This window comes from Mya arenaria, chromosome 3 (assembly GCF_026914265.1).
Source record: "Mya arenaria isolate MELC-2E11 chromosome 3, ASM2691426v1".
Lineage (NCBI taxonomy): Eukaryota > Metazoa > Mollusca > Bivalvia > Myida > Myidae > Mya > Mya arenaria.
This window is the reverse complement of record NC_069124.1, coordinates 4,964,182-4,981,960: the sequence shown is the minus strand read 5'-3', so window position 1 is coordinate 4,981,960 and position 17,779 is coordinate 4,964,182. Positions and strand designations below refer to the sequence as shown.

General features: G+C 35.8%; 2 protein-coding genes across 2 annotated transcripts in view; one reads left to right on the top strand and one right to left on the bottom strand.

The window, feature by feature from the left end:
* Positions 1-2,884: 2,884 nt before the first annotated feature.
* Positions 2,885-3,867, bottom strand: LOC128229154 (cerebellin-1-like). The gene is made up of 2 exons (XM_052940873.1): positions 3,693-3,867; positions 2,885-3,523 (listed from the first exon to the last, which is right to left on the bottom strand). The coding sequence occupies exons 1-2, from the start codon at positions 3,820-3,822 to the stop codon at positions 2,952-2,954; spliced, it is 702 nt and encodes a 233-aa protein (XP_052796833.1). The 5' UTR covers positions 3,823-3,867; the 3' UTR covers positions 2,885-2,951.
* Positions 3,868-5,708: 1,841 nt separating this feature from the next.
* Positions 5,709-17,779, top strand: part of LOC128227200 (gem-associated protein 5-like) — a 143,680-nt gene continuing 131,609 nt past the window's right edge. Inside the window, exons 1-8 of the mRNA XM_052937500.1 lie at positions 5,709-6,083; positions 7,111-7,292; positions 7,587-7,765; positions 7,967-8,228; positions 9,712-9,865; positions 10,145-10,241; positions 12,843-12,961; positions 14,444-14,529. Of these exons, the coding sequence (XP_052793460.1) occupies positions 5,787-6,083; positions 7,111-7,292; positions 7,587-7,765; positions 7,967-8,228; positions 9,712-9,865; positions 10,145-10,241; positions 12,843-12,961; positions 14,444-14,529 (1,376 nt within the window). The 5' untranslated portion in view covers positions 5,709-5,786. The remainder of the gene's footprint in view (positions 6,084-7,110; positions 7,293-7,586; positions 7,766-7,966; positions 8,229-9,711; positions 9,866-10,144; positions 10,242-12,842; positions 12,962-14,443; positions 14,530-17,779) is intronic.

Below are 17,779 nucleotides of genomic sequence, written 5' to 3'. Positions count from 1 at the left end.
TGTTACAAAAGATATGCAGAATTTTCGAACGAAATGCACATTTTAGATAACTGTGCAAAGCAACACGTCCAAAGAGCAATCAGTATGAAATGTTAATAAAGATCACAACTTGAAGGCCAATTGTTAACAAACTCCATTAGTCCATAAGGACAATGATTTGCATTGATAATAATATGGAGTTATGTAACCTAATTATGTGATGGCCCTGAACAACTGTGTGAATATACAGAATAGTAGATTTTACTTAAAACCCCAAGTTGCCATACAACTTTAACTAAACTTCAATCAAGTCAATCAAATGCCATGATTTGTATATAGGATGATGTGGAGTTATGTAACCTAATTATGCCATGTCCGTGAACAATTGTGTAAAGAATTATATTAATTCGGATCAATGTTCTCGAGATACAAGTAAAAATCAAACCATGCCCTAAAATGTTAGTTTATGAAGGGCCATAATGTGCATTTATTGTCATGCAGTGTTGTCTTAACTGTGTGATGACCCTAAATATAAAGTCCATTGAATGAACGGTATTGAAGATCTTAATTAAAACTCCAAGTTACCGTAAAACTTTAACCAAATTGTCTAAATTGACCAAGAACCATAATGTGTATTAAGGATGATATGGAATTATTTAACCTATTTATTGTGTGAAGTTTGAAGTTGATTGAATGAAGGGTATGGGAGTTTTAAGTGAAATTCCAAACTAGAACTTAAATCAGAAACACAATTTGCGTTGACACTTTATATCCTTTCTTAGTTTCTAAGTCAATCATGGGCCATATTTTGTACTTAGAATAATGTGGAGTTATGTAACCACATTGTAGGATGGTCCTGAACAATCGTGCGAAGTATAAATTGAATTGAATGAAAGGCTATGGTGTTATAAGTGAATGTGCCAACTTGCCATAAAACTTTAACCTGGCGCCGACGCCGGTGCGAGTAGTATAGCCCTCTTTGTTCTTCGAATAGTCGAGCCTCAATGTCTGACGTCATGATAATTTTGTACTAAAATATACCAACGATGGCAAATTTGCCCTCGAGGTAAATTTGGAAGCGTTTAGATGTTAATTAAGAAAAAAATAATGTTTAATTGAAAACTCCTAGTGGTTTGTGATGGAAAGTACATTAAACATAATGATGTTGCTGTTATAACTAACACATGGTAGCATTTTTATTGTACTGCTTAAGCGATATTGATATGTGGTAGCAGTTTTGAGGAACCTAATATAAACATACTAATATTATAAGACAATCAGATAACATTTAATCTGTATTTATTCATGTATGTTTAATTTAAAAAAAAAAAATAAGAATAACGTATATGTAGCTCATAGCTTCAAAGAAATCGCTATAATCAAAGTTTCACTGACACCGTTAGATTAAATACATTTTGAATGTTTAGAACTCATATGCGTCTTATAGAAAAACTTGAAAACAAACTAGTAAAATCAGATATAGTCGTGTATTCAAAACATTGCCGTCCTTTTTAAAAACAATTTGCTGAGACACTTAAACAAATATATGGTATAAATACGATATATTTGTTTTTAACAATTTCCTTCCGATATGTTTTATTTATTTGTCAAAATTTTACTGTAAAAACTAACAAAATACAAAACCCCAGGCGATAAATCATGTTTTGCGTTTATCTGACATGTCATACCTACGGTGAAAAATTTGCGCCCCTCAAGATTTCCTGCTCCTTCATCAGAGGTTTGAGAATGATAATTCTTGTACGCATAGCATTATCGATCTGGTGTACGAGAACGAAGACCTCGGGTGAGGGAAAATTTACCCCCTGGGGTAAATCTGCACAATGGAGCAAACTTGCAAAGGGGGAACATCTCGTCGTGAAAGCGGGGAATAGGTCTTGTACAGTGTAGCTTATGGTGGCACAGAGGTGACATCCGCAACACTTTATTTATATGGTGGCCACAACTTAATAAATTGAGGCCACAACTAAGAAGCTTGAGGGCACAACTTAGTAAATTGAGGCCACAACTAAGTACATTGAGGCCAGAATTTAGTAACTTGTGGCAACATCTTAGTAACTTGTGGCCACAACTTAGTAACTTGTGGACACTACTTGTTACATTGAGGGCACAACTTAGTAACTTCAGGCCACAACTTAATAACTCTTTATTCAATCAAAACACTCGTTTCGTCTTTCCCACTTTATTGAAATAACACAGTTAGCACCCCTATTACTAAAACGCCATTTGTACCCAGCAGAAGTGAACAATATGGACGAAGACAGGAATAATCTTATATCAGATTATTCATAGAAATAAAATTAGTTTACGTCATATTCACAGAGTACTGAGATCGTTGACGTTAAGATGAAAAGAGTACCGTGACGCTCGTTCCTTTTGTGACTTTGTTATTCAACGCGATCGAGCTTTCTAGCCGTACTCATGGTTATAGAGTTATGCGACAACGATGCTTGGCATGGATTGAGCGTTAGGTCTCAGCTTATCATCCATGTCCTAATCATGACTCGCCACCATGACAGCGTTCCATCCGCGTTCTTCTTCCTAGTGCTTCCATCGGGACTAAATAAGGCATGTTTGTACAGGCGAAATAAACGGGGTATCCATAGTACCGTACTTTCACCGGTAAAAGCCATACCGAGTCGAGGAAGACACAGCTGTTTTGATTGGCTAAACTAAGTTGTGACCACAAGTTACTAAGTTTAGGCCACAATTTACTAAGTTATGGCCACAAGTTACTAAGTTAAGGCCTCAAGTTACAAAGTTGTGGCCACAATTTACTAAGTTGTGGACACAATATGAATAATCCGCGTTGCGGATATCACTCTGTGCCACCATAGTAGGTAGGCGGAATGTGTCGTTCATAATATTAGATAAAAACTAGTTGACCTTAGCATAGAAAGTTTTTTTACTTCACTATCTCGAATGTACATAGTAAATGTATTTATTTCCTGAAATTACAACGGCCAAAGCAGGTATCCGGCGAACGTAGAATATGCGTCGCCGTGGACAATTTCGTTTTGGTAGTCGACGGTTTTGATCCAGACGCGTTGGCCAGCATTTACTTGAATAACGACCGTCTGGCTTCCCTGGTCGTACGTGGTCTCATCCGAGCAGTGAATCATGGCTACCTTTTGACCATCCGTCACTATCTGTGCGTGCAGCGAGATATTCTGAGGTCTGTTGACCAGAGTCGACGAGAAAAGGTAGATTCCGGTCTGGGGACTGGTAAAAACGCTTGTAGGTGGGTCATAGGCATTCCCCACGTTCAGAACAGCTTTTTCGAAAATGATAGTCTTGCCATTTGCCATGTTGGATTGAGTATTCATTTTGAGAGCAGTAAACGCGACAGGTCCTTCGGTTCCGTCCATTACAAATCTTTTTTGTTTTAAATTATTGGTCAGTGTAGTTTCAAGATAGGCGATCTTGCGTCGCTGTTGAATATCGTTCTGTTCCAATCTTGCTATTTTAGAAGACTGGTCGTTGACAGTCTCGTGCAGTTTTGCCATTGACTCCCCTTGGACAATATCTGAAATATTTATAGTTGATATTCGTCAAAAACATGTATATAAGGATATTCTTACACCCATGTGATTACACTCAAATACAAACTCACAGAGTATTTACAATAATGCGGCAATATTTTTATCTTCACTTCTGATAAATATTTTATTACTCAATTAAATGTAAACATGTACCTTTTTCTTGGAGTATTTTCACCTGCTGTTCCATAAACTCAAGTCTTTCTTCGAGCCCCATAGATGTGCAATGGACGCCCGGAAAAGCACACACAGTGCAAATTGCTAGTGCAGTAATAATAACGTTCATTTTGTAATTTAATAATTATTTCAAAGTGGCAATAATAATCAGCTCTTCGCCCGTCATTTCTTATCTTGAATGTAAGATTGACCCTGTTTTTATTCGCTATTTATCTACATGTATTCATGTACAATGTACACTGTTCTAAATTAGCCTTTTTTTTAAAAAAAACGTTTAGTAAACGTTTGTATGAAACGAAAAATGTTTATTGTTACAAACGGGATATTATGCCATATTTGAATTGGCATATTTTTGTGTTACTATATTTCAAAAGGGTACTTTCATTATTATGATTCATCAACAATTCAAGTTTGTGATTTTGCAAAGATCTCAGTTAGAGCTAAGCTAACCGGTAATACATTGTATGATTAAAAAAAGTCCTGCTTATAATTAATTATTAAATGTACTTCTACAAGTTGGTATGACTCTTGATCACGTAGAATTGAGTTGATAATATTCTTGACTGAAATTACACCAATTCGGATAAATTTGAATAAAAATTGAGACCATGATTTTCTTTGAAAAACTGTTGTGTCAATTTTAGACATACTGCAGTATTCCATGGTTTATAATTTAAAAAAAGACCTGACATTTCATGGAACTACAAAATGAAAAAGTAGTTACCCGGAAACCGATTCACCAAATGTTGCATTATGACATGGCAGCGTCCATGGAAAAAGACGGTGAGTGTCTTTTAACTAAAATTTGCTTTCTTATAAGAAACGTTACTTTTTTCTTACCTGTAATTCATGAAAGTACTTGTTTCAAGCTTTCTGGCTATATAATTGTGTTAGGAGTCGTGAATAGTCCACTTAAATGGCCGGCAACGACTCTTTTGACGATTTTGTTTTACTATGGCAGACTCGTGACTTAAATGGCCGTCAATGAGTCCTTTAACGATTGTGTTTTACTATGGCAGACTCGTGACTTAAATGGCCGTCAATGAGTCCTTTAACGATTGTGTTTTACTATGGCAGACTCGTGACTTAAATGGCCGTCAATGAGTCCTTTAACGATTGTGTTTTACTATGGCAGACTCGTGACTTAAATGGCCGTCAATGAGTCCTTTAACGATTGTGTTTTACTATGGCAGACTCGTGACTAAATGGCCGTCAATGAGTCTTTTAACGATTGTGTTTTACTATGGCAGACTCGTGACTTAAATGGCCGTCAATGAGTCCTTTAACGATTGTGTTTTACTATGGCAGACTCGTGACTTAAATGGCCGTCAATGAGTCCTTTAACGATTGTGTTTTACTATGGCAGACTCGTGACTTAAATGGCCGTCAATGAGTCTTTTAACGATTGTGTTTTACTATGGCAGACTCGTGACTTAAATGGCCGTCAATGAGTCCTTTAACGATTGTGTTTTACTATGGCAGACTCGTGACTTAAATGGCCGTCAATGAGTCCTTTAACGATTGTGTTTTACTATGGCAGACTCGTGACTAAATGGCCGTCAATGAGTCTTTTAACGATTGTGTTTTACTATGGCAGACTCGTGACTAAATGGCCGTCAATGAGTCCTTTGACGATTTTGTTTTACTATGGCAGTCTCGTGACGTCCACCATCCCACCAAAAAGTAGCAAACGGTCCTTGCGCAGGGAATCCTCGCGGGCACAATTTTGAAATTATCTCCGTTATAAATTCTACATAAATAAGAAATGTCAAAAAAAAGTATCCCTGATCGCCCATTATTGTAGCTAGGGTCGTGAAGAGCTAGATGGGAGAAATGGGAGTATTTGAAATGTTAAGTTGAAGCTGTTATAATGTAATAGATGGGTATTTTTTGGTGGTCTGTAACCTCAAACCAGTCTGGAGTTTGAGAAATGGTGTTCTATAACCGCAGTTCGTCATGATTTTCACATTTAGAAATTATTTTATTTTTTCGGATATCCGAAATAATACGATTGACGCACGTTTTACAAAAAAAAATCCGTAACAAAGAGTGTTTAAACAACAAAAACGAGATATGCCATCTGTTATCATACCTGCTTCCCCAAACTGGTACTGCAGTAAGGTGACAGACAGTAACAAAAGAAACCTTCTTGTTTATGCTGCCAGGCATGATGTCTATATTTTCGGATATGAGGAGTTTCCTCCAAAATTTCTCGGGGTGTGTGTTGAACACAGGGAAAAGGTTACAGCTCTTACTTTGTGTAATCATGATGAGTATGACACACTGTGCTGCAGCGGCTCAGAGGATGGTGTTGTTAAGCTTTGGGACACTACTGACAAGTCGTTAAAATTGGAAAACCATGTTCATTCTGTAAGTTGCAGTTCGCATGACTAATAATTTTCTATAATAATGCAGATCATAACTGTTTGCTTCTTCTTTGATATACAGAGCTAGTTGCCTAATAAGGAGTTTTATGCACAATGATACATTGCATGTTGGCAGAGAAACTATTATCAGATTGGTCAACAAAGTTGTGTGTCTCAGATATGCTAGGTTGCAGATATTCCATCAGGAAAGATCTTAAAGAGTCAAAAGAGATCTAGATGCCTTTAGGGTAGCAGCTGACACAACACTTCCTGTAGTAGGCCAGAAGTTCAAGTCCTGCATGGTCCTAGGGTCTGTGATGTAAAGACTGTTGGCCTCAAGTCACTCTAGTGTAGATATTGTCAACTACATGTACAAGGTTGTTCTGGAACTATTTCATCATCTGCAGTTTGTTGTGCTTGTGACATCCAGTTGAGGACTTTTATCATATTGATGGAAAATCCATGGTTACATGTATATTGGCCTGTTTATGTGGAACCCGGACAGTAGCTACACTAATAATCATTCAGTGATATTTATTTATTATGTTAACATTTCTTATGTATCCCTGTCTCAAGTCTGTAAGTCAAAGACATGTAGGAGATAGAGTGTGTTTATAGCATATCGTCATCTGCAAATAACATGGTAAGGTAACACTGTAGCCATTGTTTGAGTGAAATGAAACATTAGTTCATCCAAAGGATGCACCCTGACGATGTAATGATTATCAATTGATTAAGCCAGTGACTATCCTCGCTATCTAGACCCCAGGGTGTACTTTCAATACATCTTAAAACATTAACTTAATCAATAGAAATGGGATTTTTTGAAATTTTATGGTTTCATTTATAAAATTTATTCAATACATATGAAATAAATGTGCGACTCAAAATCTGGTCTACACTGCATTGTATAAGAAAACACTGTCAACGGATGCTGAATTCTATCAGTGTACATGAAGATAATAAAAAGTTAAAGTTATGAGCTTATATGCTTAAATCATATATTGGAATCTTTTGAAACATGCTTTCAGCATAAAGTGACAGCAATTTGTTGGTCCAATCAGCAAAAAGATCTGATCATATCTGGAGATGACCACGGCACACTTGGGGTATGGCAGTTTGAAGAAAACAGACAGGCTGCCCACAGGCTGGAGAAGGCAGGCATCCAGTGTCTCGCAGTGGCTCCATATAGTCCTGGCCTGGTGGCTGTTGGGTAAGATCTGGTAAAAAGAAAAAAATCAGCAGTATTATGAAGTGTTTATTCATGGTGATTTTAAGATAAGCCAATCAGAAAATGCACATTTTTATCTGGCATACTTAAGTGTGAATTCTTGGATGGAATTTCAAATTATTTAAAACATTTCATAGCTTAATGTACGGTATGTTTAAACATATGGGAATAAGTCGAGCTAGTAAATGTTTAATTATTGAGAATGACTTTACTGAACATTAATGAAGACAGTGATCCAGATAAAAATTTCTTAAACACTGATTTTTTTTGTTTCAGTCTGAAGACTGGTCAGCTCCTGCTTGTGGATGTAAAGAAAGGTGGCCATGTAGTGTCCAGTCTAAAGGGTCATGATGAGGAGATTTACAGTCTAGCCTGGTGCCCTGTACCCGGGGAGGACTTTAAACCTGCGCCCAAGAGTGAGGCTGACATCACAGACTTGGAATCATTTGGTGTTGGTAGGTGTCTGGACTATGCAGTCGTGGGTCAAACATGAACATATTAATTGTCAGGAAAAGTTTGTTAGTTTACTGGTGCTGTGGTTCATGCACTGATACAACTTAATTTTAAAAATGTTAATCAAATAAACATATATACATGTATTTCCACAACATTTTCAGATAATTGATAACGATCATTCCTAATTTTTATTAATGCAGATGACTCATGGAGAAAGAAACCAAAAGAGGTACCAAGTTCTAAAATCAAGGGATTTGGAGAGGAGGGTTGGCTACTAGCATCAGGGTCCAAGGACAAGACCATCCGGATATGGAGCACAAGCAGGGGGAGACAACTGTTATTGATGAAGCTGCCAAGCCCTGGGCGTCGGGAGAGGGGTGATGAGGGAGGTCGGGGCAAGGCGTGGCTCACACTGTGCTGGCTACAACATGACTCCTGCAGGATAATCTCCAGCTCACAGAGGTAGGAGATCATAAAGTGAAGCTGAAACATCATGTTTGGCATTATTTGTGGACACTTTCTAAGACGTAACTTGACAGGGCTAGTTGACAAAGCTCTGTTTATTCAGCTTTATAACTGGCAGGCTGTGTTTTAAAAATGCATGAATGCTTGAAGCACCTTTAGAACAAGTCAAAAAATAAATGGTCTACAAACTTTGAAAGTTTAATTTTTAAGGACATCTGTAAAGGTATTGTCAAAGCCTTGGTGTTTTCATTGGTGGTGTTTGTGCTGTTGTTTGTGGTGGTGTTTGTTCTGTTGTTTGTGGTGGTGTTGGTGCTGGTGTTTGTGGTGGTGTTTGTGCTGTTGTTTGTGCTGATGTTTGTGGTGCAAAAGAAACATATCAGAAACAGTTTTAAGATGTGGACATGTATCATTTCAGTGGCGACATACTTTTATGGGACATGTATCATTTCAGTGGTGACATACTTGTATGGGACATGTATCATTTCAGTGGTGACATACTTGTATTGGACATGTATCATTTCAGTGGTGACAAACTTTTATGGGACATATAACATTTCATTAATGACATACTTTTATGGGACATATATCATTTCAGTGGTGACATACTTGTTTTGGACATGTATCTTTTCAGTGGCGACATACTTGTATGTGATATGTACCATTTCAGTGGTGACATACTTGTATGGGACATGTATCATTTCATGGGTGACATACTTGTATGGGACATGTATCATTTCAGTGGTGACATGTATCATTTCATGGGTGACATACTTGTATGGGACATGTATCATTTCATGGGTGACATACTTGTATGGAACATGTATCATTTCATGGGTGACATACTTGTATGGAACATGTATCATTTCAGTGGTGACATACTTGTATGGAACATGTATCATTTCATGGGTGACATACTTGTATGGGACATGTATCATTTCAGTGGTGACATACTTGTATGGAACATGTATCATTTCATGGGTGACATACTTGTATGGAACATGTATCATTTCATGGGTGACATACTTGTATGGGACATGTATCATTTCAGTGGTGACATACTTGTATGGGACATGTATCATTTCATGGGTGACATACTTGTATGGAACATGTATCATTTCATGGGTGACATACTTGTATGGAACATGTATCATTTCAGTGGTGACATACTTGTATGGAACATGTATCATTTCATGGGTGACATACTTGTATGGAACATGTATCATTTCAGTGGCGACATACTTGTATGGAACATGTATCATTTCATGGGTGACATACTTGTATGGGACATGTATCATTTCATGGGTGACATACTTGTATGGGACATGTATCATTTCATGGGTGACATACTTGTATGGAACATGTATCATTTCAGTGGTGACATACTTGTATGGAACATGTATCATTTCATGGGTGACATACTTTTATGGGACATGTATCATTTCATGGGTGACATACTTGTATGGGACATGTATCATTTCAGTGGTGACATACTTGTATGGGACATAACAAAGGTTGGCAAGGAGAAAATGAGTGTGCTGAACTCCGCAGGGAAGGGCCACACCCGGTTTGCCTTCAACATCTGTCCCCTGGGTGGGGACACAAGAACGGTGTGCACCATCTCCATGGACAGACAGGTAAATAAAGGGATATGACATTGCGAGACTGAAGTAGACTAGTGCAGCTGTGTTTATTGTGAGATCTAGTGCTGCAACATCCGCCATTAACACCTAGATATAAACTAGACTAGAGAAGTGGATTATTCTTGTAACATGAGTTTTTGTAGGTTATTGATGAAGTTGAAATGATTTTAGTGGATCATTGCTTGGATTACTGCATCAAAATACATGCAACATAGTACATATATGTAACTTTAATTTTTATTAGGGAGAAACGTTCTAAAACTCATATTTCAGATAATTTTCTGGGATGTGGATCTACGATACCAGCTTGGAGTGTTGCCATCATTGGGGGGATATGTGTATGTGGCCAAGGTCTCGCCCTTTGATCATGGTAGGTGATGTTTTGTGAAATCTTACGTAATCATGTGATGTATCACTCTCAAATCAAACATTATGGGAAGTTTTTGTCATAGATAATAAATAACTAGTTAAGTTTATGACGTTCAAATCAAGTACATGTATATGTTACTGGCAAAGTTGTTCTTACATGATGTCATTTCAATATATTTTTTTGAATTGTTATTAAATTTTGTGGAATAAAGTCAATGTACTAAACTTAGCTATGTCATAATAGCTGCAGCTTATTTGAAAGTTAGCAGTAGGCGAACATTTCTCACACAGAATTAGTTCGCTGACAGTTGCCCTTTTACACCTCATTTTGGAGTTACACATTAGGTTCTTGAAACATCTCGGCAGATAACAACACTTTTCGTTAGTAAAGGATTATTTGAAGTTAAATATCTAAAATTTCCAGCTGTTTACAAAATCACATTCAATGTCCACTTGGTATCTTAAGCAAAGCATACTGCGCATACAAAGGAAAAAGTGAAACATGAACTAATTTTTGAATTAAAGGGAGGAAAATCTTCAATACACATTTGTTTAACGTATGTGTATGTTACTTCTCCTGCCATTAAGAATAATCAGACAAACAAGGTACGTCACCAGGTATGTTGGATGTGCTAACCCTGTGTTAGGACATGTATGCTATGAAAGCATATGGCAGATTTCACAAAAAAGGCAATTATTTGGCCCATTTGCTTTCATTTATTGTTATTGCATGTCAACGTCATATATACAGCAATTGCCTTTCCCAACCCAATAAGAACACCTAATAGAAGTGATTTGTATTAAAATAATGAAAATATTGTGTTAAATAAGGTAAAAAGAATGTAAAAATATGCTGATATTTAGGACAAAAAAGACAGAAAATCTTCCCGGTACCAATATACCACTTTTTTGAGGATGCTTTTCAGTAACATCTGGTAAGTATTTTATTCTTGTCTGTTGAATAATGTTTGCAAGAAATGTTAATTAAAACAATAATATATCTAAAATAATTGCATTTCGTTCGTAATATACTTAAATTTTCGGTAATTGCGCATGGTGATAACGTTACGGTAATCTGTCCTCGAATTGTTGTGTAACATTAGCAGACATGATCCACTGCTAACTGTTTTAAGCCTAAACACACCTTTATTAAATCACTGAAAACAAAGACTACGTGTCGGATAAAAACAGTATTGCATGTAACAAGAAATTGGTCATTCCCGATCATAAAGTTTTTTAGGTCAAAAATGTGTTAATGTTACTCAAAATCGATTCTGTCCCATTTTAGCATGACGATAGCACCTTTTCTATTCGTGAATAATTTACACCGACTAAGGGTTAACATCCGGGTAGCGATTACTTTTATATTGGACTGGTTCACAGTTGACATTGAAATGATAAAAATAGTGGTGAATACCGTTGATAAAAACTTAATCCAAGTTTGGCTCATTCTGTCCTTCGATGTAACGTTAACATTATGTCACGCTAGCATTAAGACAAGCGCTTAATAAAGCAAGAAAATCGTTGAAATTTGATGACTTTCCCAGAGTCAATTATTCGAACATAATAATGTCGTCTGTAAACTATCGTTTGTAAGTATTCATTCATTAGGTACGTAGTTTATATTGAATTCATACCGTTTTTGTGTTTGATATCGTTATTTATTGGACAGAATTAAGAATTTTTGTGATTATCAATTGACCGTGTTTATCAATCGTTTATATAGTTTGTTTTATACTGTATCAAGCTCAAACAGTCTGTGGTAGGTCTGTATTTTAATTTGTTGTGAAACATTCTGTCCAACTGCTAATGTGACATACTGCTAATGTTACTCATTCTGTTTTGTGGTAACACTAGCACATACTGCAATTAGCAATTAATAATATATATGTTTAATATCAAAGGTAATGATAATTGCACCATACTAGAGACATTTATATTACCACAACAAAACATTTATGTTTATAGCTTATCTGATCTGATATAAAAAGAAAACCTATGTTTGCAGAAAGCATTTTCTGTCTTGTTGTCCAATTAGGGTTTGTTTCAATAAATTTATTTGAGAAAAACGAAACAATCTTTATTTTTTGTCTGTACAATCTGTTTTATAGATAAATGAACCATTTAGTGCAAGACAAAATACTTCTTTGGATCAAAATATTAAAAAAAACAAGTTTTTACCGGCAATATTGTAACACTAGCACAAATGGTATGGTGATACAAAATTCTTTTTTTTATAAAAATGCATGAATAAATCATTGCAAATGTTCTAAAATATGATAGATAAGAAATTGCTGTAAAAGATTATGTTGAAATCACAAATCTGCAATAAATTTTAAAAATCAATATTCGCCGGGAACTTTTTGGTCACCAAAACGTGAAATCTGCCATATATATTCATTGGCATAAAAAATCGTGGTTTCCCCAAGATGCGAAGCTACAAATAAAAGCTAAGGAGAGCTGAAGTTCATTATAAAGATATCTTAAGAAATAAGGAGAATATCTAAAAAAAGATGAAAAATATTGTCTACAAAGAACAATATAGTTGACATGTATAAAATATATGTGAGGTGATTAAAACTATTAATATGAACACTCACAGGTCGTCTAGCCCTGGGTGTGGGTGACGCCATGATACGACTGTGGAACATAAACTCCCCTGTCCCGGGCAGCACCGAGATGACCCAGTTGTGGCAGGGAATCAGGGCTAAAGTTACTGCAGTAAGATCAACTTTGTTTTCTCCTGTGAACTTGCCATAATAGATATATGTAACAAAAAGAATATATAATATTTACTCCATATTCCAGGTCAATATTTTTTTTGTTCAGCATTACACAAAAAAAGTTAAATTCTTAATTCATTGCCCAGCATCCTTCAACCACAATAAAAAACTTTAACAATCTTCTTGACAATTACCATTAGGCCTAGAGCTTAGATATTTGGTTTGTTACATTGTCTAGTGGTCTTCTAACAAGTTTGTTCAAATTATTTCCCAGAGGTCAAAACTGGCCCAGGGCCAGGGGTCACAAGTTTCTTACATATTTACAAGGAAAGTCTTTAAAAATCTTTTTGTATGAAACTGCTAGACCTAGACCCATGATATATCTTATGTAGCATCATACAGTGGTCTTCCACCAAGTTTATTCAAATTATTCCCCTGGGGACAAAACTGGCCCCATCTCAGGGGTCACATGTTTCCTAAACACTTGAAAGGAAATCTTCAAAAATCTTTTTGTCTGAAACTGCTAGGCCTAGACCCTTGATATTATGTATGTATCCTCAAATAGTGGTCCCTGGGGTTCAAAACTTTCCTATTGTCTAACATAGGGAAATCTTCTTTTCTGAAACAACATGGCCCAGACCAATGTTTGTCATGTAGCATCATATGATGGCCCTCGACTAAGTTTTTTTTCAAATTATGCCCCTGTTATCAAAGCTAAATGCCCCATTCCTTTTGACCTACTTTCTTAATTTTGAAGCAACTGCATTGAAATCTGAACCATGTGTACAGTTTTGGAAACTAATATCAATGTTGTGCTTGGATGACCTTGACTGTGACCTTTTGACCTACTACTTCATTTCTAAAGCTAAAGCAATGATTTTTAGACCATGTGTACAGTTTTGCAAACAGATATCTATGTTGTCCTAGGATGACCTTGACTGTTACCTTATGTTCTACTTTCTTTTATTTGACATTTTAGTTATGAAATTTGGACCATGTGTAGTTTTGAAAACAAATATCAATGTTGTGCTTGGATGACCTTGACTAGCTGTGACTTTTAATTCTACTGTCTTATTATTTAGTCTACAATAATGAAATTTGGACCATATGTAAAGTTTTGAAAACAAATATCCGATGACCTATTTTGTGACATTTTGACCTACTTTCTTATTTTTAAAGGTACAGCAAAGAAATTTGGACCTAGTATACAGTTTAAAAAAAATAAATAATAATGTCATGGTTGAATACTTTAAACACTACAACATTTGACAATACTTGATCCAAGTTTAATCCCTAGTTCATTCTAATAAAAAACAAACGTTTAAAACTTCCATTTTGGTGAACAATTTAGGGCCATCATGGCCCTCTTGTATTAAAGCCTGATATACAGGTGTGGAATTACTAAACATGAAATTTCTTTCAATATGAATGAAGAGTTGAGACCCAAACAAGGTCTATCTGGTTATTTGATTTTTTACAGCTGTGTTGGCATCCTGCCAAAGAAGGCATTCTTGCATATGGTACAGACGACGGAAGAGTTGGAGTCTACAACACTCTCTCTAACAAGTATGGCCTCATGTTTATCTAATTTAAACTAAATTATCTAACAACAGTTAAAAACAATTTATAAAATAATATGAATCACTCTTGTTGGCTTAATGTTTTGTGTAAATGAGATGTTATGCTTTTGGGGGAAAAGGGAATACCCAGAGGAAACCCACTTTCCTCATTTGGTGTCCACCAGCTAGACTCACATGCCCCCATAATGAGAAACGCAGGTGAACACCTAAACACTGTGGTTACTGGACGCCTGGGGCTGTGTTCATGATGAAAGTGTGGTTACTGGACGCCTGGGGCTGTGTTCATGATGAAAGTGTGGTTACTGGACGCCTGGGGCTGTGTTCATGATGAAAGTGTCAAAATCAATACAGACACATTTATAACAAAAATATATTTTGAGTGATAAACTTTTAAATACCTACTAAAAAATGCATTTATGGAAAATATCAATTAATGATAACAAGATTGTTACCGTGTATTTAATAGCTAAAATTCAAAAATATTAAATGATTGGTGAATGCTAGAAGATATACTGTGATCTACTATTGTCTCATAAGGTAGAAATACTGTGTTTTCTGCGCCTTTGTTTCAAGTTAAACTCGGTATCCTTCATAAGAACTATTGTTTTCGACATTTATTCATCCTTTTGGGTATATTAAAACAATTCTATTAATTGTGGTAAATCTTATTTGGGAGTAAGAGTGCATCTTGAACGTTTTCAACATATTGAAAATTTTGGATTTTTAAATAAGGCCACAACAAATTGATCATTTGTTCATCGGATTTGCCGCACCTAATATTCGGAAAATGAAAAAAAAATCTTTTTTTTGCGCCCGCACATACCTTTTGGCCGCGCATATTTTTTTTTTTGTTTACTGCTGAATTTCCTCTATTTTCTGAACTTCTTTTACATAGAATTTAAACCTGCAACGTCGACTACTCCTTTTTTGAAGGTATTTCCAAGCTTTACATTCTTCGCGAGCAAAATTTCCTCGTGTCAGGACAAAATCAGGTCCGGGTAACCGCAAAACAGCCTATTTGTTGACGGTCTTTTTTGTCGGAAATATTTTGCAGGATGCACCATTGTTATTTATTTCCGGTATTAATTTTCAGGTTACTTTCAGTTTTAAAATACATGTTTAAAGGAAAATCAGTGTCATAGTCAATGGATTATAGTCTTCAGTAAACAACAACAGTTTCACGGCGTCGAAGGCAAGAATTATTTATGTGTGTTTTAAGTAATTCGTTGTTTTGTACTCAAAATTTAGTGTTAAATAATAACTAAATTGGATTTTGAGGGCAAAAGTTATATTAAAATACACGGACACACGACTTACAACAATTGAACATAAATTCGGGAATTAATTTTTTTAATTCTAAAATGCATTTCTCAGTTTTCATATACTCATAATTGTTATAAACTGATAAAAATAGTAGGACTTGTAAATGTTTTAGAAATATTCCCCCCTCCCCCCCGCCACCACTCACCCAGGGTCCGGGGGTATACCAGGGATAGCTGGGAAATTGGCCGTGTTTTTACCATCCAGGTGGCCCCACAGTGCCAGATGAATGTGGTGGATTTACCCGGGGTTGGCTGGACCGAAAGTCCAGTAAAGTGGCCTGTGATTAAAGAGGCCTGTTTCTTACAGGCATTGAAGCTCTGGAGGCCGTCATGATATTCTTTTTCAAGGCACAGACCTATAAACCATAGGTTCGTGGTAAAGGCGAGGTCTTGAAAGGGAAACATCTTTATTCCACCACCTGCTCTAATATAATGATCGTTGCCACATTTGCAGATTTGTTTGATGCTGCTTTAATTATGTTGTCCCGCAATTTAATCCACAGTGTCTTTTTTTAGAAATGTTCTCTGTGTTATTTACATTTTTGATCTTCTGCAATGTCAAAGTCACTACAATTTTATCATGTGCTTCAAGAGGTTCAAATTTAGACCTGACCCAATATTTGGAAATGCTCAAATGATGAATTACTCTTACTAGTCTAAAATGTTTTTTAAGATAGTAAGTTACGGAATGAATACAATAGTTTTCTTTTTGGTCTTCAAATAATTGCACGTTACTATGAGAAATGTTGTCTTTACAATATATCCACGTTTAAATTGAAGTTAATAGTAAAGCACTGGATCTTATTGCCATTTGTTAAATATTGAGACAGATGTTCATGTGTTACCATCAAAACCTTTTCATTTATAACTGAGAACCTATGTTTGCAATTAAAAAGCATTTCTTGACATAATTCATGATAGTTGTATGATAAATTTGGTAAGATATAAACTGTTTATTAAATTTTTAATTTTTCGCTCTGCGCTTGCCTCTGAATTGCCTTAAATTTAAAAAAAAGTAATTTAATTTTTTTTTCGCTCGCTCGCTCCTACTTTTTTTTGGCAAAATCCGTAGAACATATGATCAATTTGTTGTGGCCTAACCAACATTTTGAATAACAAATATTTTTTTGATGTTGAACGAGTATGTGTTATTCATTTAAAAAAGTTAAATTTGGTGCGCCTTTGGTGCAAAGTCATCGGCGTAGCTCCAATAGGCACGGTAGGCCCAGGCCTACACATCGTTTCCAAAAATGAAAAATACAAAACGTCCAAATCTGCTATAAAAACTGAAAGGTAAGGGGGTGACAGCTTATGCCTACTTGCCATTCAAGTTTACACTCGAGGTTGACTAAGTTTGTTTTTTCCAAAAAGTTTAGTGCCTATTTTTTGAAGACAGTCGAACTGTTTAACAAATCGATTCGATAATATTTTTACAGCAACCGGCAATCGCATGATTTCAATGAGCGTGTATTTAACTCGGTTTTGTTTACGAATATAAGTTGCGAAGTGGGAGTATATTTTGAATGTCATTCAACATGTATTCCCCTTACTCCGACCCTGGAGATTCCGATGGATCGTGGAATGATGACTTCAAACTCAGACCTTTATCACAGAAGTGGAAGTTGGTCAGTGATTTCAAATTTCCATCGAGGTACGTGTGACAAATGTTTAATCGGAAAAGTTTCGGAAATTTCGGACAAAAATAAATTATTATTATCTTAGTTTATCATAGAACAAATGGTAGCAAGGAATTACATTATAACCTTAATATTTTATATTTTGCATTTTCCTGCTGTATGGATATAATAATAATTATTATGTTCTTAGATACTTTTTAGTTAAATAAATTTACATCCATTAATGTAAACAATAACGCTACACTACAGTTCTACAGTTCATTAATAATCAATCCCT

Coding starts and splice junctions, on each gene's coding strand:
- LOC128229154 (XM_052940873.1), bottom strand. CDS start 3,822: ATGAACGTTATTATTACTGCACTAGCAATTTGCACTGTGTGTGCTTTT. Junction 3,524..3,692: donor GAAAATACTCCAAGAAAAAG/GTACATGTTTAC, acceptor TAAATATTTCAG/ATATTGTCCAAGGGGAGTCA.